Genomic DNA, 26,840 nt, shown 5'->3' on the forward strand with positions numbered 1-26,840 from the left:
CCAGAACCAGTCAATCTGGTTAGAGTAAGCAGTAGTTACCCATCTCGGTATTGTCCCAAAAAAAAAAAAGGGACAGTTACAGAGTATTTCTACTAGCAGTTTTCACGTATCTGAGAGAGTATTTACTGTCAGAAAAAACAGAAATCGGAGAAAAATCAGAGATTTGCACAAGTAAAGGAATGCATGCCTTTGTGCTCAGGAAAAGGGAATCAGATCCATACTCAGTGCTTTTTGCAGCAGCCAGAAAGAGGCAATATAGTTGTTGATGCCTTGGCAACTTTGTGGGTATATGCCTTGAGTTGACAGCCCGGTACTGGCATAGATTGTGAATGCAAGACACCTCTTGTTGAGGTAATTTTTCTCTTTGAAAAGCAAAGGTTGCGTGCATCAGTTGCATACACAGAGTGTGTGTGAGAAACTTGGAGATCTTAGACAAGTTGTAAAAAAATGGCCCAATCACCTATCAAGTGGGATTCACAAGATAGGGATGCACATCCAAGACAGAGAAGTATGCAACAAAATCAGTAAGAATTTGAGCAGATGGTACGCACTCGTATGCAAGAGATGGAAAATCTCAGAAGGGATCCAAGAGCTCAGCATTTGTTTCAAGCAGAAAATATGCTTAATGCAGCTTATGATGTGCCAATGCCAGAGGCACACTCTCGTGTACAGCCCGAGAGAGAGGGATCTCATAGGGGACGGTCTCATAGCAAGAAGAGATCGAGGCATCATCACCGATCTCCAAGTCCTTCACCGTCTACCTCGAGCTCGACTTCTGTATCTTCTTCTTTAGCAGATAAACCATACAGGAAAAGAAGGAAACATAAGAAGTCTAGGAAGAGCAAGTCTTCCAGAGAGACCAAGGAATTCAAAGATGGAGGTAAATCTGTCAAGTCTATGACCTATAATGGACAATATGGTCATACAAACAAAGCATTGCAGTTCATCAGGCAGTTTGATGCTGCATTCGGTACAGAAAAGTGTTCAGAATCCTCCAAGTTAAGAATGGTCAGTTTGCACTTGACAGCGATAGCTAGTGCATGGTGGGGTGTACAGACCACAGATGGGTCAGCCCCAAAGAGGTGGAAGGACTTCAAGAAAGCCTTCTACCAACAGTTTATGCCTAAACAGTTTAGAGATCATGTTCTTCAAGATTGGGACAGTTTGCATATGGATGCAGAAGATATAGTGGATGTATACAACCAAAAGTTTTGGGATGCTTATTTGCAGGTTGCACCTTTCAAAAAAATCTCCAAAAGAACCCAAATGAGAAAGTACAGAGCAGGTCTCAGTCCAAGAATTCAGGCAGTAGTGAATGCTTTGGGGGCAAAGAACATTCAAGACCTTATGCATTCAGCTTCAGTAGCTAGTCTTGTGCCATTACAAGATCCATCCACAGTACTATCCTTGCATGCACGAGGTGCTGAAAGGAAGAAAACTGATTTTTCAAAATCAGAAAAGAAAGAGTATCCCAAGGTTGAAAAGAAAAAGTTTCAGCCTCAGAAGCCGAGGGGTACTCAGTTTTCAAAGTCATATAAAGGCAAATCCCCATTCACTCCTGAACAGATAGCTAAATTCCGCAGAGATGGGAAATGCTTTAGATGTGGGAAAGAGGGGCATATGGCTGCCCAGTGCCTTGAGAAGCCTTCAGGTTCTAAGGAGCAGAAAAAGCCACAAGTACCACCGAGGCCAATGGTGGGAGCAGTCCCAGATGTTTTGGGTAGTACCTCAGACCCAAAGGAAAAAGAGCTTTTGCTATCACGGGGAAAGATAAGAGATCAGCAAGCATTAATCCTATTTCATCCAGGGTCTACAGACAATTTCATATCTGAAGATTTAGCCCTGATATTAGGGATAAAAACTGAAGAGCTAGGCAGAGCTCTTGATGCTGATCAAATGTTCCAAGGGAATCTAGTGCAAGTTACTCCTTTGATTGGAAAGCTTCGTGTCCATGTGCAGAGCTATGTAGATGATGAGGACTTTTTAATCTCTCCTCTCAAGTAGCATGATGTTGTACTTGGTACACAGTGGTTCCATCGAATACCTTGAGAGGGTGCTGAGTTTTATCCATAGGGGGAAAAACCAACGTTTAGTTGCCAGGAATAAAGGGGAAGCTATCCCCATTGTATCTGATGTTACATGTGGTAAAGCAATAAGTCTGCAATTTCCGCATACATGGTTTTTGTAAAAGAAAAAGAGAATGATATGCATGCTGAAATGAATGATGCAGACAAAGATAAATTTCAGTTTCTTGTAAACTTTAAAGATTGTTTTTCCGATGCTTTGCCAGGGGAGTTACCCCCAGAGAGACCAGAAGATCATCAGATAGAGTTAATGCCTAGTAGTGAGCCACCAAATAGACCACCTTATAGAGTCAGTGCGACTCAGAGAGAGAAAATTATGGCTCAGGTGCAGGACTTGCTGTCCAAAGGGTTGATTCAGCCCAGCTCGTCTCCTTTTTGCTCAACGGTACTTCTAGTACAGAAGAAAGATGGTTCTTTTCAAATGTGCATTGATTATCGTGCATTGAATAAGATGACCATCAAAAATAGATTTCCAATACCACGCATAGATGATGTGCTTGACTAGCTCAGAGGAGCAATAGTTTTCAGCAAGATAGACGTGAAGAGTGGCTATCATCAAGTCAGAATACAACCACAAGATGTGCATAAGACAGCTTTTCGCACTACATTCGGGTTGTATGAATACTTAGTGATGCCTTTTGGGTTGACAAATGCTCCAGCCACATTCAATAGAATGATGGATCGCATCTTCCAAAAGTACACGCATTTCACGGGTACTTTCTTTGATGATATCCTAGTCTTTTCAAAGACAGAAGAAGAGCACAGGGGACATCTTGCTTTGGTATTTCAAGAACTTCGAAATCATCAGCTTTTTGCCAATAGCAATTCTTTTTGAAAGAGATCCATTATCTGGGGCATATAATATCCAAGAATAGGATACAGATGGATCCTACAAAGATCCAAGCCATCCAAGAATGGCCTGAGCTGAAAACTGTGCATGAAGTCCGTAGTTTTTTGGGACTTTGCTCCTACTATAGGAGATTCATCAGGCATTTTGCTGATATCGCAGCTCCATTACATGACCTTATTAAGAAAAATGCAGCCTTTACATGGGGAATATCATAGAAGAAAGCATTCAATATACTCAAGGAGAAGAACTACAGAGCCTAGTCTTGTAGTCTCGGATCTTTATCAACCTTTTGATGTTGATTGCGATGCTTGTGAAGAGTATGTTGGGGCTGCATTACATCAGAATGGACATGTAGTAGCATACGAGAGCCGAAGATTGCGTGATGCTGAAAGATATCTGGGAATCTATGGAAAAGAATTGTTGGCTGTAGTTCATGCTGTGAACACATGGAAGCACTCTCTTTTGGGTGCAGATTTTACTGTTAAAACAGATCACCAAAGTCTGAGATATTTTCTAACTCAGACAAAACTTTCCGAGAAGCATATGAAATGGGCAAATATGTTGTCAATGTATCATTTTCAGATTGTCCATACCCTAGGAATTCAGAACAGAGTGGCAGATGCCTTGTCTCGAAGACCCGAGGTCAACAATGTGACTACTGCTTATCATCAGGACCTGGAAGGCATGAGGGAGCAATATGCTAATGATGCAGATTTTGGCGAGATTTTACAGCAAATGCAAGAGGGGCAGTCCACTAGTCACTATTCCCTGAAAGATGGCTATTTAATGAAAGATGATTGCCTATGCATCACCCAGGAGATGAGAAAAAGGATTTTGGAGGAATGCCATGCACCTCCCTATGCTAGACATAGAGGAATTACAGCAACAACTCTAGCACTAGAGAGGTATTTCTTTTGGCCAGGGATGCGGAAAGATATACATCAATTTCTTACTGAATGCCTTACGTGTCAGAAAGTGAAGTATGATAGACGGAAGGCACCTGGCCTACTTATGCCTCTTCCCGTGCCTTAGGCACCGTGGGAAAGTATCACAATGGATTTCATTTTTTATTTGCCAAAATCAAAGTCAGGGAATGATGGGATTTGGTCTATCATTGATAGATTCAGCAAGCAAGCTCATTTCATTCCGGTTCGCAAAACCATAAAGGCAGATCATATGGCTAAGCTTTTCATGGCATAGATCTTTGAGCATCATGGTATGCCTAAGTCCATTGTCAGTGATCGAGATCCCTGAATGACCAGTCTATTCTGGAGAGCTTTATTTGATAACATGGGGACAAATCTGAATTTTTCTTCTTCTTTCCATCCCCAGACAGATGGTCAAAGTGAAGTAGCAAATTCTACAGCATTGGATATGCTGAAATGCTACATGGGTGACCAAGGTTCAGACTAGGAAAAGTACCTACCATTGGTAGAGTTTGCTTATAATAATACAATACACAGCTCTACAGGGAAAACCCCCTTTGAGGTCATCTATGGAAAGGTGATTCTGCCACCTATCCTGAGGACCAAGGACAAAATATTTGCAACAGCTGATCAGTTTGTGAGAGACCTCCAAACAGCTTACAGCCAAGTCCAGACAGCAATCAAAAGGTCTCAAGAGAAACATAAAAGAGCTGGGAATGTCACCACATTGTAAATATCCTAAGTCAAAGTACAGTTGACCATTTATTTGATCATAATTAAAGAGTTTTTCCATCTGGGTTAATTATCGTCAAAATAGTTTTTCTATTGGTCAAAGAATTGACTACGGTCACAAATACTTGACTTCGGTCAAGTAAGCCTGATCTCGGTCAAGAAGACTTGGTTTATACCAAGAGGGTTAACTACGGTTAACCAAGATGTGCCAACTTCGGTTGGAGAGACTTGACTATAATTAAGGTGCCTCGACCCTTGGTCAAAGCCCCTTAATTATGATCAAGAGCGTTGACTTTGGTCAACTAGAGAATAAATATATATTTTTATATTTGTTATGTGTGCACATATGTTCAGTGGGGACGCCCACCGTGACTAGAATTAGTCCACAGTGTGTTATTTGCATGCAAAGCGCTAACAATTAATGGGTGCCATGGTGGTGCGCTTTAATTAATTGTTACAAGTACTACGAAGGGTTATTTTCCTAAGAGCTACGAAGCCTAACAAGCATCTAGGAGGCGGTTCACGTGACCAAGTGCTTCAAAGGCTCCAGATTTGCCCTTAGTGGCATGTAATAGGACTTAGTCTAGATTTTTTATTTTTTTTTTCAAGAAAGAGACTTCTATTAAGTAAGAGAAAAAACCCGCGAGAGCAAGCTCAAAGCGGAATACATCATGAAATCATGAGGATAAATAAAACCCCCTCAGAGTGAGGTGGAAAACAACCAAGGCTGAGGCTGAAAGTGCCACCTCAACCCTGTAGTAGTCTCAAAGAAGAAAGGAGAATCCTTACATTCCCTGAAGAAAGAAGCCCTCCTAGCTGAGGCTGCACGGGAGTCTCCCTGCATACTCGTCCATACGGCCATCAAAGTATGTTTGGTGTCTCTCCAGATACTAGCCAATGTGTGCAAGGGATGAACCTGAGTACCCTCCAAAGCCTCTGTGCATTTGGCTCTCCAGATATGCCAGGATGCTATGCTCGCTAGAATCTCCCAAGAAGTATCCACAGAGGCATGTACAGTTGTAAAAGGAAGGTGTGGTACCACATTCAACGAACAGGACTCAATCTAATGACGTCGAACCGAAATGGCCCGAGAGCAGTCAAATCTCTCATAGAATACCTGAGGCTCTGTAAGAGAAAGCCAAGCCACTGAGCCCCATGTCATAAAGAATGGGGAGTGGGCAAAGTGACTGAAAATCTTGGCTACCCCCATCCAAATCATCCTCGCCTGTCTGCAATCCCATAAGCAATGCTGAATAGTCTCCGAAGTAGAGAGGCAACGAGGGCAAGTAGGGTCGGCTCCGAACCTGGATCTCCAAAGGTTCACTGCAATCCCACCATGGATAGAGAGCCAAAAGAAGATAGTGATCTTTCTATTCCTGTGGGATTTCCAGAGTCTCCTCCAGAAGCACCTCTGCAGATCCGCAGTGATATCAAACGTCTCCCAATGAGGAACTCTGGAAGGTCTCCAACCTCTACTACTGAGCTGAAATCTCCTGGCATTACTGACCGTGTAACAAAAGAAGGCGATGCTTCTCTCGATGCCCTGCGTCAATCCACTCCCACTCTCCGGGGCCCCACTGCAAATACCTGATGGGAACTCCCCCATAGAGCCAAAGCCTCCAAGACCCGGTGGAGAGTAGCCAGGGGTCTGGGTCTAGGAACCACTCTGAATCTGATCCCTGCACCAAAAGACCTACAACCCTGATAGGCTGAAAAGCAGACTCAAGCAAGATGTCCTCTGTGGATCTGAGCAATATACCACCATCCTGCACATCTTGAAAGGCCAAAACCTGAAGCGGAACACCGCCTCTCGTAAAAGTATCTGCCCAAGTGGAGCAAGTGAGTGGCATATCATATGTGTCTACCCAAACCTCTCGAAGGGCTGCCTCAATCTGCAAGATCCTCCCTGCACTCCCTATGAGATGTCCTGTCAACCTTGATTTGGTTTCCTCTGGAAGCCTGCGGAAAGCTTTCCAAGACCCCATAGATGATGCAGGTCCCCTCTCCCACCTGGACCACTGCATGTAGAGTGAGGCACCCAGTGGTCTGCCATGATCATCTAAAATACTGCCATTTTACATGATGGGTTGCCTATTAATCTCTTCACGAGAGAAAGGAGGAATCCTCGGAAGAGTGCTCCTGAAACTGGCCCAAGCTTTCAGAATGGCAACCATGAGAGGGGACGAAGGTGATCTGAGGTGTGTTGTGGTGAAGATCCACCTAATACTGCTCATCCAGTCTCCTCCTGAAGAAGGTGTGCACCTTTGTATGCTGCTAATAAGAAAGTCCTTCCACGGTTCCTGCCCTGGCATAAGTCCCCGCACCACCATCTTGCATAGTAAAGCTCTACACTGTAAATCTGGATCAATAATATTGAGACCCCCTTCTTGTGTAGGGAGGATGAGGGTCTCCCAAGCCACCCTGGCTAAGGCATCTGCTGTGCCATCAAGCCCACTCCAAAGAAAGTTTCTGATCGGTCTCCTAAGCTGAATGATGCAGTCCCTAGAACGGCACCAGCATGAACAAACAAACCAGGCCGTGGCCAAGAGGACCTGGTTGACCACCACAACTCTAGAGGCAAGATCCAGCGTGGCTGAGCTCCAAAAAAGGAGCTTCCTCCTGATGCTCTCCAACACGGGAGCAAACTGCTGCGTGGAAGAAATATCCAAGCCGACCTGGCAGCCCAAATACCTGACAGGCACACCCCTTTGAACCCAAGTGAATCCTATTTCAAGCCCCCAAACTGGAGTGTCCTCCACTGATCCAAAAGCCATTGGATTTATTTGCGCCCCTGCCGCCAAGCAAAATAAATCCAATGCTGTCCTGAAAGAAGTGAGCATCTGTGGAGTGGCATCCAAGTAAACTGTTGTGTCATCTGCCAACTCACTGTCAAGTAGCTCCTCTTCCCTTCTGATGGGAAGTCTCAGCCCAAAGATGTCAGCTTGAGATCTAACATAGATACTCATAGCTTCGGCCACGAACAAAAAAAGGAAAGGAGCAAGGGGGCATCCCTGACGGACTGATCTCGAAATCTGAAATCTCTCACCCCTTACCCCACCAATAAGTACCTGGCTGTGGGCTGATCTGTACAAAGAGGAAACACCTCTGATCCAAGCATCAGTAAAGCCAAAACGTAGAAGGGTGCCCTCCAAAAAACCCCAATCTACTCTGTCATAAGCTTTCTCAAAATCCAAAAGTAGAATGGCTAGATTCTGGCCACTCTGCATGGCCCACTCTGAAGCTTCCCAGAAAGAGAAAATGTTATAAAAAATGCTTCTGCCATGCACAAATCCCGTCTGCGTGTCATGAATAAGATCAGGGAGAAGGGGCTGCAATCGGAGGCCAGAATCTTGTAATAAGTCCCCAGAAGTGTGATAGGCCTACATTGGGACACTAGATTTCTGCAACCTCCTTTCGGGATAAGGTGGATGAGACCCTCTGTAAGTGACCCAGGCATCTCGCCAGAGTCCCAAATGGCCTGCAGGGCTGAAGTAATGTAGTCTCCAATCATATCCCAAAAAGCAATGAAAAAAGAAGGGGTGAGGCCATCCGAACCTGGGCACTTGCCCTTGTGAAGGGCTGAAAGTGCAATCCTGAACTCTGTGTTGGTGAAAGGTGCATCGAGCAAAACATGCATATCTGGATTCACCAACAAAGGGATGCTCTGCCAAATAGCCTGTCTAGCATCCTCTCTATCCTGTGTCTCAGGATTAGCAATAAGAAGGGTGGCATAAAAATCTGAAGCTATGCGTAAGACATCATCAGGCTCTATCTGTAAAACCCCATGTGAGTCAATAAGCTGGGATACACTCTCTCTTCTATGTCTAGGACCAAGAGTAGAGAAAAGTGTTTATTGACTCTACCACCCATCTGAATCCAGAAGGACTCCCGTGCATGAAAGGCATACTCTGCTCTCTAATCAAGCAATATCTGCCGATGAGCCCTTGTTGCAGCAAGGCGCTGCTGAATCCAAGCATCTGAAGGCCGTTTCTACTCTTCCCTCTGCAAAGTTGCCAACTGCTGGTGAACACCAATCTCACGTCTGAGAATATCTCGTCTCCTGGTACAAGCAACTGAGAGGTAGAAGTCGCTAATACCAAAAAGGGCAGCAGCTACATGTGATGGATATGGCTGCCCACCCTAGACATGAGAAACCCATATCTGCAGGGCTGCCTCTATAAGGTCCTCCTGTGTGTACAAGGCATCTCGAATCCTGATGCTGGTAGACCGGCCTCTCAAGTGAGGCTCTGAGATAGCCAGCACAATAGGAAAGTGGTTTGAAGTGGAAACCCCAGCAGCAATGCATACCGATCCACCTCTGTCTAGTACCCAATCATCTACATAGAATCTGTCAATGCGTGCATGAATAGGCATCTGCTGCCTCCTGTTCGACCAAGAGAACAGGAGGGACTGTGGCTGAATAAGAAAGGCATCATCGAACCAAGTATCTCTGCCACAGAAGTGAAAAAGGAAGGCATCCCAAGCTGCTCTCTCCAAAGAGTGAAGTCCTCCTTCTCTACCTCCTTTTTTGTCTGACGGTAACTCAACCATGTTAAAGTCACCTCCAATCACCCATGAATCCGCAATGGGGGCCCAGGACAGCAAATCCTTCCACATAAGGACACGTTCCCCTCTAATGTTGGAGGCATATAGGTTAAGGAAACCAACCTTACGCTTTCCAATCAAAAGAATAATCCACTGAGCTCTAGAGGGAATAATGACTCCGTGTCCAACAACTAAGGGGAGAACCAATTGCGAAACTGAAATAGAAGTGCCCCCCTTGGTGCCCAAGGCAAGCGACCAAAAAGTATGGCCAGAAAGCAACTTGCCTGACTTGGCACAATCTCTAGAATCCAGTTTGTGCTCTTGAATAAATAAGATATCAATGGACCCCCCAGTAACACCTGGATGAAGTTGATCCCAGATCAGCTATCTACGGCAGTGATGTGGGACGCCACCTAGGCCCTGTATGTTCCAACTAATAATCCTCATCGACGGGAGGATGTAGAGTGGAACACCTTACCCGACCTCTGTGGCGGAAACAAACCCCTCAACAGGGGAAGACCTCCTGCTCGAGGAGCGAGGAATGGAACCAAGTGGCGGAAAATCAACAGGGGAAAGAACCCTGCCACCTAAAGAAGAAGCCCTGTCAACAGGAAACCCAATCACTGGCTCACCAAAAGTAGAGGGCACAAACTCCTCCTCTGGGAAATCTGAATCATCTGCCAGGGCTGAAAATGAGTTCTTGTGAAGCAAGCCAGACACCGGAGTGCGAAGGATCCCTTCTGAGGGAAGAGGATCAATAGTGTAAACCATCCCCTTCCCCCTATCCAAGGGAGGAAGTGAGGACTGCTCTCGATCCTGTGTCTGCTCAGCCGCGGAGACCTCTACTGCCTCAAGGAGAGTGTCTAGCACCGCTGGTTCTAGGGAAGAAGCTGCAACCGGGGAGGAGGTCGAAGCTTCAGTGTCTCGGACTGTGCGAGGTGAGACTGGAGGGACAGCTCGAGGTAAAGCAGAGTCCACTAGTGTACCCTCGTGAACTGAAGGAGGGATCTGCACACGAACCGTCGGAACCCACTAGAATGCGTCGCGTGCCCCTAAGGTAGGTGGAGGTCGAGGAGCAGGTGATGGACCTGTACCACCCCCCTGTCGAGGCCGAGGAGCAGGTGTTGGACCTATACCACCACCAGCCTGAGGAGGACCGCCATGCGGAGGTCGAGGAGCAGGTGCTGGACCTGTACCACCCCTCTGTCAAGGCCGAGGAGCAAGTGCTGGACCTGTACCACCCCCCTGTCGAGGCCGTGGGGCAGTAGCTGTACCAGAGGGCTTCTTGGACTTTTCTTCTTCCTAGGGCAATCCCTGGCAAAGTGTCCAATGGTCCTGCATATCCTGCACTGGTCCTGTCTGCCTGAAATCTCTACTCTCTGGCGAAAAAAGGAACCATCCGGGCGCTGGATCATAACATGGTCCATCTTGAGGTTAGGATCCTTACAGAGGACCCTAACTCTAGGTACCCCATCAGCCTTGGTTGCCTTTGCTGCAGTCAATGGCAACCCAGGGAGGGGTGGGATCTCAGCAACCGCGCCAAAATGCTCCCCAATAACAGAAAGAAGTCGATGGTAAACCTGGGGAAGCCCGGGAAATGTGATGAAGAGCGAAAAGATTTCCTTATTTGCCTCCACTGGGTCGAAACCAATATCAAAGGCGTCAAAGAAGATCTTCCTGTGTCCCAGGTGTAAAAACTCAACTTTGAGCACAGTGCTCGCAGCCTCTGGAGTGTCAAAAACAACTTGGAAAAAACCTCGTCCCAGAAGACGAACATCTAACAATCGTGGAGTGAGGTCTGGAGGGAGAGCCGCGAGCATCCAGTCTCTGGCTTGAGATCTAGAGGGGTGAGACTCGAAGATGCGTGCTAGCAACGTGGTAGAGCATTCAATCTCTACATCCTTCTTGAGCTGCTGCAACTCGTCTTTAGAAAAAGTAATAGTTTTTGCGGCTGGTGGAGGTGGAGTAGAATTGGCTGACGGAATATCCATCGCCAATCGAGGTGAGGAGGCCGACTCTTACAATTTTGGGGGCTCCTTCCGCTCCAAAAAATGCTGCGGGAGAATGAGGAAGGAAAAAGGCGGGGGTGGGGGGTAGAGAACAGGGATAGGAGGTGAGGAGGGAGCGGGGGTAGGGGGCGAGGAGGGGAGGGGTAGAGGGGAGAGGCTGAGAGGCTGAAGGGGAGGGGGCGGGCTGAGAGGGAGGGAGTGCGCAGGCTAGGGAGAGGTGAGGGAGAGGAAGGAGAGGCAAGGAGGGGGCGGGCTGAGAGGGGAGGGAGAGGAGGTGGAGGAGAGGGAGGGAGGGGGCGGCGGCGCAGGCTGAGAGGGAGAGGAGAGGGAGAGGAAGGAGAGGCAGGGAGGGGGTGGGCTGAGAGGCAGGGAGGGGGCGGGCTGAGAGGAAGGGAGGGGGCGGCACAGGCTGAGAGGGAGAGGAGAGGGAGAGGAAGGAGAGGCAAGGAGGGGGCGGCGGCGCAGGCTGAGAGGGAGAGGAGAGGGAGCGGGCTGAAGGGAAGGGGGGGGGCTGAGAGGGAGAGGAGGAGAAGGGAGGGAGGGGCTGAGGGAGAGGGGGCAGCAAGGGAGCGGGGAGGAGCAGCAGCTCAGGTATTAAAATTTTTAACTTTACCAACAATAGGAAGTAAAATTAAAATTTTTAGAGCTGCCCTTAGTGCCAATTTGAAATGAGCTTGAAGCTCTTGCAATATTGATTCACGTTTGGATTTGGTATGAACAGCTTCCATGCTGAACTCATGTACTGCATTTTCTCTCTGATGAATAAAAACCTTCGGGGGGGTCCAGCCCGACGATTGTCCTCGGCCCTAGTGTATCTGTCTAGAGAGGGAGAGAGGGAGAGAAAATGAGAGTGTCTTTGCTGTCTTTTACGAACTGGGATTTCAAAGATTGTCTTAAATGTGACCTTAGGATGGGACTCTACCCCGCACATGGCCTACTTGCACCAACATATTGCCATGTGGCACAAGTAGGTATGGATGGTGACACGTGAAAGCAGTTAGGAGAGTTTCTTAGTTTGGTTGGGCTACCTAGCGTGAACTACCTAGGCCTATAAATTCAGGCCAAGGGCCTGAGAAGGGTCATTATGGGGAGACAAACTTCCCCATGACGTAAATATCTCAAGGCAAGTTGGCCTCACGAGAAGAAAGAAAGGCTATTAGAAGTCTTCGAAAGACTTCAGAGTCTATGAGACTGAAAAAACCAGATACAATGAGCTGAATGGGTGGAGCCTCTAAGCGGGTATCTACACCGAAGACAAATGCAACATAAACATAGAAACACTAGTACATAGAATGTAAAAGCCCACGGAGAGGATGGAAGTTGTGGTGTGGCATCACTGCGATGGACCTCTAGATGTTGGCAGAGGGGTCATGCCCATGCGAGATCCCTATGAGGTATGTGGCAATGGTGGGATAAAACTTTTGATAGAGTGTTTGTGGCAATTGGTGTGTGTGGTCCGCTGTGGTCTCCTAGCTGTGACCCTATGTCGGACAAGTGCCACTATCACACCCGTTGTTCGTGTCTTCCGTTTGGTGAACATGGAGAGAATACCCCTAAGCCAGATCTATGCATCCACTCACTGGCGAGTTTGTTGTATCTCTCACTCTTGGCCTTGGCTACGCCGTCTCCCTAGTACCTGCTGGTCCTTGCTATTTGGTTGGAAAAACTCAGTGATCATGCTTTGGGTGAAATCTGGCTATGCACCCTAATCTTGTCTATGTGCCTTGAGTAAATGGTCTCTATGTCAGACGGCCTCATGCACCAAGCATCTCTAATTTGGGTAAGACAGGAGACTGAAGAGGGGTCCGAAACCATCCCTGAAGAGACAATGATAATGACCTCGAAGCTTGTAGTACACTGGGCATCTAAAAGCAAGCTGCTCCTTCAACTCAATCTCTTGCCGATCACATAGAGTCTAGATGTGATTCCTCTCTAGGTATGCCCTCAGCCCGCCCACTCTCAATGTGTAGTTGGTGAGATGAGACACGCAACTGCTCGATTGATAATCTCAAAGAATGGGGGAGGTGGATCCGTATATAACCGGCAGATCAATGAATCCCTTCTGATGTATGTTAGCAGTAGTCCCTTTAGAATCTGAGCTTCACATGAAGCTCATTGGGCGCCAACCAGGCCTTGAATGTGTGTAGCCATAAGATAACCTCCCAAGAAATCTGGTTAACCTCATGGTAGGTGAGCAGAACAGAAGGGGCCGCAATGCTTTACTGATAGGGGGGGTAATATATCCATACAGAGCCCCAGGCTCTCAAACCTCCTATGTGTACGTGCATGCCAACACCTCTAATCGCCCTCGGCTACTAGAGTCAGAGATGAGGATATGGCCAGCCATGGTAGCCTACGTCAGCCTGAGGTATAGGATCCATACTCCCTTACTTGATAGAGGTATGTGATGACCTACAATGCTACCTCAAGCTGTAAAGGATATGCCCCAAACTTAGCCAAAACTATCTGATGTGGGACCAACCGCTTACTACGGATCATCGGTGGTGACAAGAGAACCTGGAGCCTCTCTACTCTGGCCCAATCTATCTCTGATGTGTCAGGCCTTCAACAAGGACTGCCATACATGTGGAGTCAAAGAGAAGATACTTGGTCTAGGGATCTTGTAATGCGAGTGAAAGCACTGCTACTCCAGCCCAAAAAGTGTGACGTATCCCCTACTCAGTTGGGCCTGCATTATTGGTTGCAACGTGAAAATTGGGCCAGAGAAGGATGTGAGGACCTCCATAGGTAATCTGTTCAGCGTGCTCTCAGTGCATGGCTGCTTGGGACGTGTTGAATATCATCACCTTGGTTTCACCAAGGTTGACACCCGTCTTGGGTGGGTGAGGGTATGTGGTATGGGATAGAGGTTCTTACTAAAGTGAGCTACCAGGTCCCCTCCGCTTCTATTAGATATTGTGTCCCTATCTGAACACGTCCACGTGATGTTTGGAGAGAAGGTGCGTTGCTAATTCAGGAAACAAATCAGCTGAGATGATTTGAGACTTCATGAATTGAGACTACCCTGCGAGAAAACTTGTTGGAATTGAGAAACCAATTGGATCCAAATTGAAGAGAAAAAGATAAACTCCACACAAATTTTTGAAAAGTTAAAGAAGAGGTAGGACATCATTGTTGAAAGCAGAGAAGCACAGATGGCCATATGAAATCCAGGTGAAGTCATGAAGGGAAAGGTGGGAGCAGGAAGCCTTCAGTACTAGGAGCAAAACCAGGGCAGGTCGCAGCACATCCTGAGAAAGAGAGGTTGCAGCTTTCCATGTTTCTCTTTGTGCTGCCTCCTGTGCCTAAAGCTCCATGTGGTATTATACCGAGATATGTACAAGGGTGGGAGAATAGCAAAAAATAAAGAGGGGGGAGGGGGGGGTTGAATGATAATGAAACAGAGGAGGTAGCAATGGTATGGATTGAACGTAGACATTCTGGGGTTGGTTGAGAGGATTACCACATAGCTGTTCTTATTCATTTTGACTTGGCTCATAAAGTTGATCTTTTTCACTTTGCATGGAGTAGGACCGATCCACTTCACCTCGGAGACACACTCTTTTCAACTGAGACTGAAGAGTCTTGCACCACTTACAACATGCTCAAGGTAAAAATGATTTTTCAGTATCATGTTGTTTCCAAATGTATACTAAACAAGCTTACAGTTTGATGTGTGCAATCCTGACAAGTGACAATGTGCATTATGCAAATTACTATTTGTCCAGGTTTCTCGCCATTTGTTTCGCTGGACTAGAGAAATGAAATATGCTGACTACTATGAGCGTGCATTGACAAACGGTGTTCTCAGCATTCAAAGAGGCCAGGAACCAGGCGTCATGATATACATGCTTCCGATGGGCAAGGGCAAGTCAAAGGCAATCAGCTATCATGGATGGGGCACAAAATTTGATTCATTTTGGTGCTGCTATGGAACGGGTACATGGCTGCCTTTTGATTCATATGAATATTCAAATTTATTTTCAAGATTAACATTTTCTGTCTGAATGGAATAGAATGATGGGTAGGCCTTAATCCATCAAGAGACTATGTGCCATCTGGTTTGTTCAAGGAAAATAAAGCAGAATGTGTGACCATCTTAAAACCATGCGCCCAGACTGTGTCACCTGTATAGCAAACGCATAGCACATATATAAAAGATGTCGATCCTGTGTAAGAATGCCACCCAGTAGCTAAACCACCTTGGAAACTAGCCTAAATATGCTCCTAAGATTTTTCGCCTGTGTCAAAGGGCACCTCCCTTAATGATTTGACAACCCAATTGCTCCAAGAGTCAACTGCCAAGCGACTTTGTATCAGGTTATGCTTTGCCATAAGCACAAATTGAAACACCTATCAAGGTTTGCAATCCCAAACGAAGCCCACTCAAACCAAGATAAGGAAGCTCGAAAGTAGACGGCCTGTCAAATTTGCAGATTCCGAAAAAGTTGCAGAACTGAAAAAATTTCCTCCAACGATCAGAATTACTGCCAGGAAAAGAGGATGCTTGCTCAAACTGAGAACTCCGTCACAAAATAAAGAGGGGATTCTCACAAACAACATCATGGTCAGGGTTTGTTCCATGAATGCTACCTTATTTATAGAGGATAGGTGCATTTTCAACAAGTGCATGAATTCTGCTTTGTGCAAATACAAAGTGTCCAAAACTGCTGGCTTGCGCCCAGCGGCAGCCTTTAAAGCATTCATGCTCTTAGACTCCCTACGCAGCTTACATGATCACTGCCTATCTAGTTGAAAGTACCACCGAATAATTTAACTTAACGATCTTTAGGGGGGAGCAGAAAAAATACATACATACATACATAGACGAATCCAGAAAGATGCCCCAACTCATCCTCTGTAAACACAACAAATAGTGGAGTCTCAATCTCATGACAAGTCACTCACAAGGTTGAAAACCATAAAACTCCATCACACATAGCAGGGACTAGCTACTATATATTTATTTGTTTAGCTATGGATTAAGATGGTGCTCACATCTCAATGTCTCTGATATGACAAGAATCAATCATAGAGAAGCCTCCATGAGGTTTTTTTTTTTTTTTTTTGCAAAAAAGAGACTTCTATTAAGTATTAAAGAAAACCGTTAGAGCAAGCTCCATACAGGAATACGGGATACACCATGCAATGCATGAAAAGCTCAAGAGCCAAAAAGAAAGGATTGGGGATGATAGTGCCATCTCAATCCGGTAGCAACCTCCGAGAAAAAGGGAGAACCCCTCCAAACTCGAAGAAATACAGTCCTCCTAGAAGAGGCTGCCCATGAAGGGCCCTGCATGCTAGCCCATATGGCTATCAAAGTGTGAACCGTGTCACTCCAAATACCCATGAACACCTGTGATGGGTGTATCTGGGTGTCATCCAAGGCCTCTGTGCATCTGGCTCTCCAAATGTGCCAAGAGGAAATGCTAGCCAAAATCTCCCAAGAGGTGTCCACTGAACCATGTGAAGCTCTGAAAGGAATATGTGGTACATCCTGAAGAGAGCAGGGCTCTATCACCTGTCGGCGGATCAAGAGTGCCCAAGCATAAGGCTCACCCTCATAAAACACATGGAGCCCAGTAAGGGATAACCATGCGACCGAGCCCCAAGTCATGAAAAAAGGGGAAGTATGAAAAATGCTGAGTATCCGAGCAACTCCTTTCCAAACAATTCTCGCTTGATTGCAGTCCCAAAGGTAATGTCGCACTGACTCCTCTGTAAAATGATAGCGAGGGTAAGATCAGACCCAAATCGTGATCTCCACAGGTTTACTGCAATCCCTTCATGAATAGAAAGCCAAAAGAAAAGAGTGATCTTTCTATTTCTAAGGGATGAAGAAATTCCTACGCAATTCTGCGGTGATGAAGAAGCTATCCCAATGGGAGGCTCTAGAGGGAATCCAACCTCTACTGCTCAGCTGAAATCTCCTGACATTACCAACCGTGAAACGAAAGAAGGGAATCCCCCTCTCTCGGTGCCCATGATCTATCCACTCCCACTCTCCTGGGTCCCACTGCAAGCACCTGATAGGTGCACCTCCATATAACCACAACCTCTAGGATCCCAGGGCCAAGAGCAGAGGGTCGGGGTCTAAGTACCACTGCAAGCTCGCTCCATGGTCCACAAAACCAGCAATCGTGACAGGCTGAAAGGCAACCTCTAGAAGAATATCATCCGTGGATCTAGAGAGTATACCTCCATCCCCAATGTCAAAGACTAGAGCATCTTTCCCAAGATCTCGAAGAGCGATCACTCCATGAGGAGATTGGTTCGAACGTCCATGGTACTAGAGTGTTAGAAATCGACCAACAGAGGGTACGAATAGCGGAAGACTGATAGAATAGCCCAAGAGCAGTGTGTGGTGTGGGTGGAATCACAAACTTCTTTACTTAATGTGCTTTACATAGGTGTGCAGAATAGTAAATAGGCAATGCTCAAAAGAGATATAGGACCAACAAAATATTTCCGTCTAATGGACACAATACAATACAATATTTCTGTCCAATGGACACAATACAATAGAGGGCCAAAGTCCCACCAAACCATGGTCCTTCGTCCTCACCGAAAGATGCTGTCATACTACCTCCGAGACACTCCTAGATCCCTAAGTCAGCGTGCTCCACCTCGAGCATATGTAGACTCTCTATCCCCGTGTCTAATCTCTCCACCTTGCTGTCTAGGTGTATAGCCTAGGTGGGCAGCTTCCAGTGAGCTTCTGCAGCTCCTCAGCCTTATTTGTCCTCCTAGAAGTGGGCCCAAAGGGTGCTGAACTGCTGCTCCAAACTGCTCCTCAAAGGCTGCTCCAGAGATAGTGGTGTGGACACACGCCATGGCTGGCTGGACAATGCAATGGGATTGGTCCATGCATGAAGGTAAACGATGATTGGCTGGCTGAGGCGGTTCTCAATACATGCTCAACACTTGGCTATTCTCAATGTAGCAAGGCGGTTCTCTGCTTATACAAAGTTCCTGGGGAGCAACAGTTTTGGGTCTCTTTGTCCGTTCAGCTCAATGAAAGTCACGATATCCTATCTGATATTATGTTGAAGAGCAGATGCTCCAGGAGGTCCTTACTCGAGTCCTTAGTCGAGAGTCATTTGAGTCGTGTCCTGTATGTAGCATGCTACAAGGCCGGTAGGCATGAGCTGTTTGTCCCTGAATGAAATATTGTTTTGCTTATCATGGGTGTCACAATCTTTATCTAACTCTTGATTTCCGAGTCCAATAAACCATCAATAGTTTAAGCCATTTGTGGTTGCATCATCAACCTCTGTGAGAACGTTTCTGCCTGGACGAACTTCTTTGTTGCATGTTCAATTTTGAGTAGCTTCCTTATTTCGAATGGTAAAGAATGTAGCTGATGTTTTATGCATGCACTGAATCCCTACATTAAAGTCTTCGAAAGACTAATGGGTCTATGAGACTGTGAGAAACCTAATACAATAAGCTAAAAAGGTGGAGCTAATAAATGAGCATCATCACCCATGCTAAAAGGTAAAAGCTAAGTACTACATAGTCATAACATCATCATCATTGTATCAAGTCAGAACCAAAATGCCTCCAAGTTAAGAAAAATTATTTTGTGGAGTCTCTTTAGATATGCAAGTGACCATTTCCCTTTAGTTGAATGTGTATTCAAACAAATGACTGTTTTGAAACTATTTCTTCAAGCTTGGGTCCCCAGGCATAATGTGGCCATGCATCTCGATCTAGTTCGTCTCTACTTGTAGCCAATAGCTGTGTACAAATATTTGCATTTTTCAAAAACTCACTTGAGTTTCTCCTTTACACAATACATGTTTTTCAGGTATAGAGTCTTTCTCAAAACTTGGAGACTCCATTTATTTTGAAGAAACCGAAGTGATTCCTGTGTTGTACGTAATCCAGCTCGTGTCAAGCTCACTCACATGGAGTGCTATAGAACTTCTTTTACACCAGACAGTTGAAGATCTCTCGTCCACTAATCCCTACATGCATGTCTCATTTCAACTTTCTAACATTGATGAGGTTAATCTCTAGGACCTTTGCACTGCTGCTGATATATCTAAATATTGCGATTAGAGCAAAATTTGTAAATCATGATCTTACTCACGATGTTTTACAGGGTGAAAGAGGATCAGAGAGTGCAAGCAGCAAGAATGCAACAATAAGCATAAGAATACCATATTGGGCGGCATCATCTGGTGGTAGTGTCTCCATAAACAATGAAACTCTACAATTTCCATCTCCAGGTAATTTAAAAAAATAGTGCAACTGTTTTTGCTTGAGCAAAAGGAGGCCTGATACTTCGAGCATCCATAAGAATTGCTAAGTCAAAAGCCTCCTTTTGCAGAGCATCATTGTTACAAGCAATCTCTTTTTTGTTGTATATCATCTTAAACAAGTGGTCTCTCTTCAGTGTACTCCAGTCTTGTCCTTCATTGTAAGCGAGTTTGTCGAAATACTGTTACTGTAGAGGATTCCACTTCAGCCTATATATTGCATATTGCACAAGCATATGGAGAGAGAGAGAGAGAGAGAGAGAGAGAGAGAGAGAGGGGGTCATATCAATGGGGAAGGAAGGAAGAAAGAAAATATGTTAATGTCCACGGGAGACAAACAGGTCTATGGGACAGCAAAAAAACAGTTAATACATCCGTTCCCTGGGGCACAAGGCAGCTGCGAAGCCATGCATAAAGAGACTCCAAATTATTATAAAGTACCTACCTTGTAGTCTAAAAATAAGACAATAAGCGGCCATGCATTAGTTTGGTTTTAACTTAAATTCCTTCATGAGGGCCATGCCCTCATGATATACTGCCCATTTTGCATCCTTCCTAGCAGCCTCGACCTTTGCTAGGTTCATTGCCTTAGCTGAGCCTGTGTGAGTTCCTTGGCTATCCAAGTCTTGGTCCCTTTCAGCTTGTAGGATTGGCGAAGAAGCTTGATTAGTATATCCCGTGTGCTAAGTGTAATTACGGCATTCTTTGCACAAAAAAAAGAGTGTAATTACGGCATGTCCTCTAGCATGGCGGATATTAGTTGCGGATTTTTTTCCCTCTTCGTCTTCTTCCGGCCATTAAATGTTTGGGGTGGCTGCCTTGATTTGTACTAGAGTCTCACTGTATGTATCCTCCTCATTGAACCAGCATTCAGAAAGGCTTCATATCCTGATCTTCGGTGCATTGTCGTGCCTGGCTTATTTACCTTTGTGTCAACCTCTACAACTACTTCCTTCTTGATCATTTGCACTTCTGTTTGAACAAGCTCCGTGACTGTAGAGACCAATCACGAGGAGTAGGAGGAGAGGCCTTGGAGGTCTGTATTGCCTTAGAGATTATAACTTGCTTTTCGGATCCGTCAAGGTCCAAGATTCAGGTACCAAAACTGCCATCTGTAATTCAAGTCTTGCACTTCTTGCTTTAAAAAGAAAGTATTCTATTGGAGGCCAATTATGGGTTGGTTATCCCCCCAAGTATTCTTTGCGTAGGGAGAGGGTATAGAAGAAAGAACTGTAGAGTGTAGGAATTTTCTAGTTTGCAGGAGGAGGAGCTTGTCTGCTCCATTTTGGCCATGACATCTGGTCGCACCCCCTAGCTAAGGCGACCCCTAGGATGGGTTGGGGGTTCAACCAACTCTGGAGGGAGCTATTGTGGGTTGGGCTGGGCTAAGTGGAGTGAAGGGAAGTGAGTTGGCCTACGAGAGTTGGGCTGAGGGAAGAGAAATGGGCTGAGCTAGGATAAGGCTGAGTGGAGAGAGCTAAGCTGAGACGGGGGAGAAGACAAAAGCTTTTTGCGCAAAAAAGTAGTGCTAGTTATATTACTTGAAAGCGAGAGTACAAGAGGGCCTAAAGGCCAGCGGGCTGCAATCACAAAATGGATACAGCCCGAGGAGCCAAAATGCTAATTACAAGCCTCTCAGGGCATAATCATCGGAGAGTGGACAAACAGCCACGGTGGGGGGGTGTAATGCCACTGAAGACTCTGAGCAGAGTGCTGGAAGAACAGCTCCCGGTGGTCCCAGTCGCGAAGGAAGTGCCGTCTCTTTTCCTTCCCTGCCCGGGACTCCCCCTGAATCTGATCCCACTGACCCTTGAGCGTGTGAATAATCGTGCTCCAAATGTCTGCTAGGGTCTGGGTAGCAGAAGAAGCCTGATCTCCTACGGTCTGCGCGCATCTGGAAGTCTAGATATGCCAGCCTGCAATGCTCCCTATGATCTCCCAAACTGGGTGCCGAGTCATCGCTCGTGCATCTGTCTCTGTCAGATGCCAAGGGAAGCTGTCCATGTATGCCCTGGTGGCCTGCGTGATGAAGAAGACTGGATCCTGCCTAGAGAACTCATAAGCCAAGTGATGTCCCATCTCGGTGCTGCACCAGCAAACGGCTCCCCAAGTGATCGGTCCTAGCTCGGGTGCAGCCCTCGCTAAGATCCCCACGACTCCCTTTCAAACTGTCTGCGCATGCGAGCAGCTCCAAAGGCAGTGCTTCAGGGACGACTCCTCCTGAAAACACATCTGGCAGTGCCCCTCCTGCCCCATCTGCCTCAGCCAGTTGCCAACTGGTAGCCCCTTGTGTGCCACCATCCAAAGAAAGTAAGAGATCTTCCTCGGCCGCCAGCTTGCCCAAAGAGTCTTCCAGAATGTGCGAAGAAAGACCAGAGATATCCCTTGGGCATACCAACTATGTGCCTGTGTGGGTAGCCCGCGCTGGAGAGCCCCAAGAGCACGCCTACCAGTACGCGCACTGTAAGAGAAGAAGGGGGTAGGGTTCTCTGAGGTCTCCAATGGTGGCCAGCACCGCTCCCCTGGGTCCCACTCCACCTCTGTCAAGGAACGGCCCTCCCATATCAAGAGTCTCCAATCCTGGTCCTGCATAATCAGGGGGTCTATATGCCACGTTTTCCCTTGCAGCCCTACGATGCGAAGGCGCTGCCAGGGAAGCTGGGGGTCGATCATGGCCTCTCTGCTCTGGAGGCGGCTATCATCGGTGACGGAGAAGAAGTGGATCGAGGAGTCCGAGAAAAGGCGTGCAACCACCAAAGGAATGCCCCGGGGTGTGAACTGTCCTAGCCACCTCTCATCTCCCGGGAAGAGCTGTCTGGTGACCATGGGAATCCTCCAACCTGCAGGAATGGCAGCATCGATCTCCGCTCGCCGAGCCTGGATCCCACGTGCCGTACCTACTGTTGCTGCTAGCTCGCTTGCTGGCTGTAGATGTCCCTCCAAACCCGGAGCGAGCACACGGGCCCACGCGCTCAGAGCGCCCAAGGGATATGGGATCTCTCTCCAAGCTGGCGACCTGTATCATCTATCACCTGGCTGCTCCAGATCAGGGGCTGTCTGTCTATCTCCTCTCGGCAGCTAGGGGGAACCTGGGAGAGGCTGTGTCGCAACTTCCTCCAAACCGAGACGAGGCTACGGAGGAAGGGGGAACGGGGCTGAGTCAATGGGGCAGAAGTGAAGATCCACCGGATAGATGGTTGCCAATCACCCCCTCTCAGGGGGGTACACGCGCTAAGACCATGCTGAAGCAAGAGCTTCCACCACGTCTGCCCTCCTGGGGTCAGACCGCGGATGACTAACTTGCCAAGTAGTGCCTGACTCTGCAGTTCTGGATCTATGATGTCGAGGCTGCCCTCTGTCTGGGGGAGAATGACCGTTTGCCAGGCGACCCGGGCTCTAGTGGTGCCGGAACCATCTGAGCCAGACCAAAGGAAGTTTTGCGCCAGTCTCCTCGGCTGGGCTACACATGATCTCGAGAAACACCAGCAAGAGGCCACATACCAAGCGGTGGCAAGAAGGACCTGGTTGACCACAAGGGCCCTGCCTGCCAAGGATAGCCGAGCCGTGCTCCAGAAGGCTAGCTTCCGTCGTATGGAGGCTAGGACCGGTAAGAACTGCTGAGCCGGCGTGATGTCCAGGCCTACCTGGAATCCCAGGTAATGTGTCGTCTGTCCTCTAGGGATCCAGCGAAACCCCAAGAAAATACCCCACTGTGAGTTGGCTCCCGGATCCGTAAGAAAACCAACTGACTTATGCCAATTGATTTTCGCCCCAGCGGCTAGGCAAAAAACCTCTAAGGACAGTCTCACTCGCTCCAGTGACTCGATATCATCCTGCACATATAGGGCTGTGTCGTCTGCATACTCGGAGTCCAGATTTTTGCATCGTCTCGAATAGGGAGACGCATCCCGCGAAGACCAGTGGTACGGGCTCGTAGGAAGTGGGTCATGGCCTCCGCAAAAAATAGGAAGAGGTAGGGTGCAAGCGGACAGCCCTGACGCACCGAGCACTCGAGGGTGAATCTCTCCCCCATCCTGCCGCTGATGATAACCTGGCTAGAGGCCGATCTGTAGAGGCTAGCAATACCTCTAATCCACTCGTCCGAGAAACCGAACCGAGAGAGTGTACCTTCCAAGAAGGACCCGTCTACCCTGTCGTACGCCTTCTCAAAGTCAAGAAGGAGTATGGCAAGGTGCTGGCCACTGTGCTGGGCCCACTCCGTCGCCTCTGAGAAAGTGAAGATGATGTCCAAAATGCTGCGATCTTGGACAAAACCAGTCTGGGTGTCATGGATCAAGTCGTGTAGTAGGGGGCGGATGCGGCTACTGATCATCTTGGCGAGGATTTTGTAGGCAGTCGGGAGGAGGGTGATAGGGCACCACTGTCTGATCTCCTGACAGTCCCCCCCTTTGGGGATGAGGCATATCAAGCCTGGTGAAAGTGAAGGAATAGCTAGGACCATCGTGGGGGGCAAGGACGGACACCTTACCCTCCGCCCCCTTGCGGAGGAAGAAGATGCCGATGTCTAGGCATGCAGGGAAGGAGCCAATACCCGCTGCATCCAGATAATCCCAAGGTCCTGCTCGGTAAAACTCCAAAGGTAGAGCTCTAGGAGCAGCCCTTGGGTGTGGGGACGAGGATGAGGAGTCTGAACCAGAGAGAGGGGTGATGGCCTTCTGCGGGGAAGGGCCTCTCCCCTCCGCCGGGCCAGGAGGGATAGGCGCGGGGGAGGTCTGTGCTGGCTTCGGGGCTGCAGATGGCTCAGGCGGAGAGGGGGGTTCCCTCTGGATCATGCTCGAGGAAGAGAGGGGAGCGGAAACCACCGGTGCTGGGGGGGGATCCTGGAGGGGGTGGAGGTCGGGGGACCGAGGAGGAGGGGGGAGGGGAAGGAGGGCGGGGTGAAGGATGAGGAGGAGGCTGGCTGATCTTCTCCTTCCCTTTCTCCTTCCCCTTACCGGGCTGCTGCTGATTGGTGACCACAGGGGGGGGCTCTTGCTGTAGATGGGAAGGCTTTTTTGGTCCTGCTTTGTTTCCTTTCCGTTTTCTTTTGACCTCAGTCCAGCCTTCCCCTTCGGGAGGGGGTGTCGATGCCTGGTGGGGGGGATCCTGAGTTGCCTGGATGGGGGCCTTATGAGGTTTTGTCCTCGTGAAGCGAGGGCAGGAGCGCGCCTGGTGCCCGAAGCCATGGCATCTCAGACACTGATTTGGGCGACCAGTGACCATAATGCGCTGCGTCACCACACCTGTGTCCGTCTCGATCTCGAACTCCGAGGGAATACTCTGCGGATCTAGGACTGCCACTTTGACACGTGGCACCCCTTGGGCTGCCGCTGCATCAACGTAGGTGTCCTGCATGGGCCAGCCAAAGTGCGCCCCCAGGTCCTTGACGATCGGGCGAAGCTCGGTTGCGAGGCCTGGGAAAATGAGGGTAACTAGATGGCGAGGAATGCGGAAGCGGGCATCAAAGTCCGCTACACTAAAACCCCTATACCATGGGACCATAAGGATGATCTTCCCACCCACAGAAGTAGGGGATCGCCTGACCATATCGCTCGCAGCCTGTGCTGAGGAGAGCTTGAGCCAGAAGATACCACGTTCCATGAGTGCAACCTCCTCAATGTGGCTGTCCTCAAGGTAGAGGGTGGACTGCAATCAGTCCCTGATGTCTGCTCGTGAAGGGGAGTAGCCGATGACTCTTCCATAAACGGATGTCTAGGAGAAGTCCGTGGCGGCCTGCTTCACCAAGGAGACCCGGTGCTTTGTCAGTGTTACGCGGTAGGATGATGGAGGGGGGTGGGTTTGTCTGGGCCACCGGTTCCGGGCTCGTGGCCGCCATACCGCACCGACAAACTGTGAACGCTCCAAAGTCGGGGGAAAGAGAAGGAAACGGCAGAGACAAAGGAGGGGGGAGTGGTACGGAGGCGAGGGAGGGAAGAGGGAGGGATGGAGAGGTACGGGGAAGCGGGGGGGGAGAGGTGGTGACGAGGGAGCGGGTGGCGGAGGGAAGGAGGAGGAGAGAGGGGGGGGGGCAGTGCAGCGCAGGGAGGGGGAGAGGAAGGGGGAAAGGGAGGGGGTGTGGCAGCGCCGCACGAGAGGGGGTGGGGAGGAGAGGCGAGGCAGGAGGGGGAGGGGGGGGGCAGCATTGCACCGCAGCGGGGGGGGCAGGAGGGGGCGGGGGGGGGGGGACTGAGAGCGGAGAGGGGAGGAGCGGAGCGGGGGAAGCGGGGAGGGAGCGGAGAGTGGAGAGGGGAGGAGCGGAGCGGGGGGGGGGAACGACGGGCAGAGGGGGAGGAGAGGGGGACGAGGGCCGCAGCGAGAGGCGACGGTGAGGGAGGAGGGGGAGGGGAGGGCCGCGCAGCGCGAGGGGGGGGTAGACGGGAGCAAGGGAGGGGGGGGCATTTGCAGGAGCTTCTCTGCCCTGAGAAGACAAAAGCTTAGACATCGGATGATCAAAAGGGGGAAGGACACACTGTTGGAGCGAAGCAAAAGCGGAATGGAGTTGAGCAGCGATGAATAGTTGGAGCGGAGTGGGGAGCTATTGGATCGAGGAGCTATTGGAGAAGGGATTTGTTGGAGAGACGAGTGGAAGAAAGGACAAACTGTTGGAACAACAAAGTGTTGGAGCAGAGAACTATTGGAGTCGTTGTCACCAATTGGTGCTTCTCCCAAGAAACAAAGAGGAATCTTTATTAGATTGACTTCGATCAAAGCAAGTTGACTTTGCTTTGCATTGGTGAAAGAGAACTAAAGGGACACCCACAAGGGACTAGGATTAGTTCAAGGACTAGTATGAATGCACTTGGCTAATCTCTAATGGGATAAAGTGTTGGATAATGTTTATTGAATGTGTAGGACCAAGAAGAGTGCAGAAAGGCCCAAAATTCAAGGGGCAAGTGTCCAAAAGCAGGTCCCACAAGAGCAAAATCCCAGAAGGCGACCTAGTTTATGGTGGGCTCACAAGGATCAAAGGCCCATAAAACGCACCCCACTTGGAGGTAAGCGCATTCTCTATGGAGAAAAGTAGTTAAAGCCAACTTTTGTAAAAAGTAGCCTATTTTAGGGTAGAAAAGCAGGCCTAGCTTTTGGAAAAGCACAAGCTAGGCCTAGATTCTAAAAGAGGGGGCCTTGAGCTCTAAGTGGCATTGAACATTGTACTCAGCCTCGTGCTCCCTGGGTGAGCCAAGTGTACAAAGCTATTCTATTGCAATAAATTCCTTCGAGGGGTCCAGTCCTTATTTCTAGGCTCTAGTGCTATCTCTTCTCTCTCTTCCTCCATCTCCCACACCCTTCCTAATTGAGTTCCAGCTTCATCCGGAGTTTTCGGCTTCTAGGCGATGATTATGCTAAGTGCAAATTGATTACTAGTGCTGTGAATTGATTTCTCTTGTTGCGATTGGAATTCTACGATTGTGAATTGACTAGAGGAGCTG

The 26,840-nt window shown here is 48.3% G+C and overlaps 1 protein-coding gene across 1 annotated transcript in view; it reads left to right on the forward strand.

The window, feature by feature from the left end:
• Window positions 1-26,840, forward strand: part of LOC147905062 (uncharacterized) — a 72,391-nt gene that overhangs the window by 42,121 nt on the left and 3,430 nt on the right. The window contains exons 7-10 of the mRNA XM_087389801.1: window positions 14,678-14,756; window positions 14,875-15,085; window positions 18,957-19,156; window positions 19,254-19,380. Coding sequence (XP_087245927.1) covers window positions 14,678-14,756; window positions 14,875-15,085; window positions 18,957-19,156; window positions 19,254-19,380 — 617 coding nt within the window. The remainder of the gene's footprint in view (window positions 1-14,677; window positions 14,757-14,874; window positions 15,086-18,956; window positions 19,157-19,253; window positions 19,381-26,840) is intronic.

Source organism: Dipteris shenzhenensis, chromosome 2 (assembly GCF_047967505.1).
Source record: "Dipteris shenzhenensis isolate YYH24624 ecotype China chromosome 2, Dip_SZ_1.0, whole genome shotgun sequence".
Lineage (NCBI taxonomy): Eukaryota > Viridiplantae > Streptophyta > Polypodiopsida > Gleicheniales > Dipteridaceae > Dipteris > Dipteris shenzhenensis.